Source organism: Solanum tuberosum, unplaced genomic scaffold, assembly GCF_000226075.1.
Source record: "Solanum tuberosum cultivar DM 1-3 516 R44 unplaced genomic scaffold, SolTub_3.0 contig06303, whole genome shotgun sequence".
Classification (NCBI taxonomy): Eukaryota; Viridiplantae; Streptophyta; class Magnoliopsida; order Solanales; family Solanaceae; genus Solanum; species Solanum tuberosum.
In genome coordinates this window covers 1-353 of record NW_006247416.1, presented here as the reverse complement: position 1 = coordinate 353, position 353 = coordinate 1, and the positions used below count along the sequence as shown (strand labels likewise).

The window sequence follows — 353 nt, the reverse complement described above, 5'->3', positions numbered from 1 at the left end:
TTGTTGGCGGCGGTGTGGAGGAGAGTAAGGTGGTGAACACGTGGTGTGTGGCGAATGAGAAAGCTGGGACGGAGCAGCTGCAAGCGGCGTTGGACTATGCTTGTGGAGAAGGAGGAGCTGATTGCCGTCCGATTCAGCCGGGTGCCACGTGTCATAATCCTGATACACTTGCGGCACATGCTTCTTATGCGTTCAATAGTTATTATCAAAAGAAAGCACGTGGGACTGGCACGTGCGATTTCAAAGGAGCAGCTTACGTCGTCACTCAACATCCAAGTAAGTATTCATAGACGCGGCTCAATAAAATAGGTGGCTTCGTAATATTTCGTTTTTATTTTAGAAGCTAAATAATT

At 47.6% G+C, this 353-nt stretch overlaps 1 protein-coding gene across 1 annotated transcript; it reads left to right on the top strand.

Moving 5' to 3' along the window:
• Positions 1–5: 5 nt before the first annotated feature.
• On the top strand, positions 6–308 carry LOC102603171 (glucan endo-1,3-beta-glucosidase 3-like; the record flags this gene model as incomplete). The annotated part of the gene is made up of 1 exon (XM_006368099.2): positions 6–308. A coding segment is annotated over one exon (285 nt), but the record flags the coding sequence as incomplete, so codon positions are not given.
• Between the last annotated feature and the right edge of the window lie 45 nt (positions 309–353).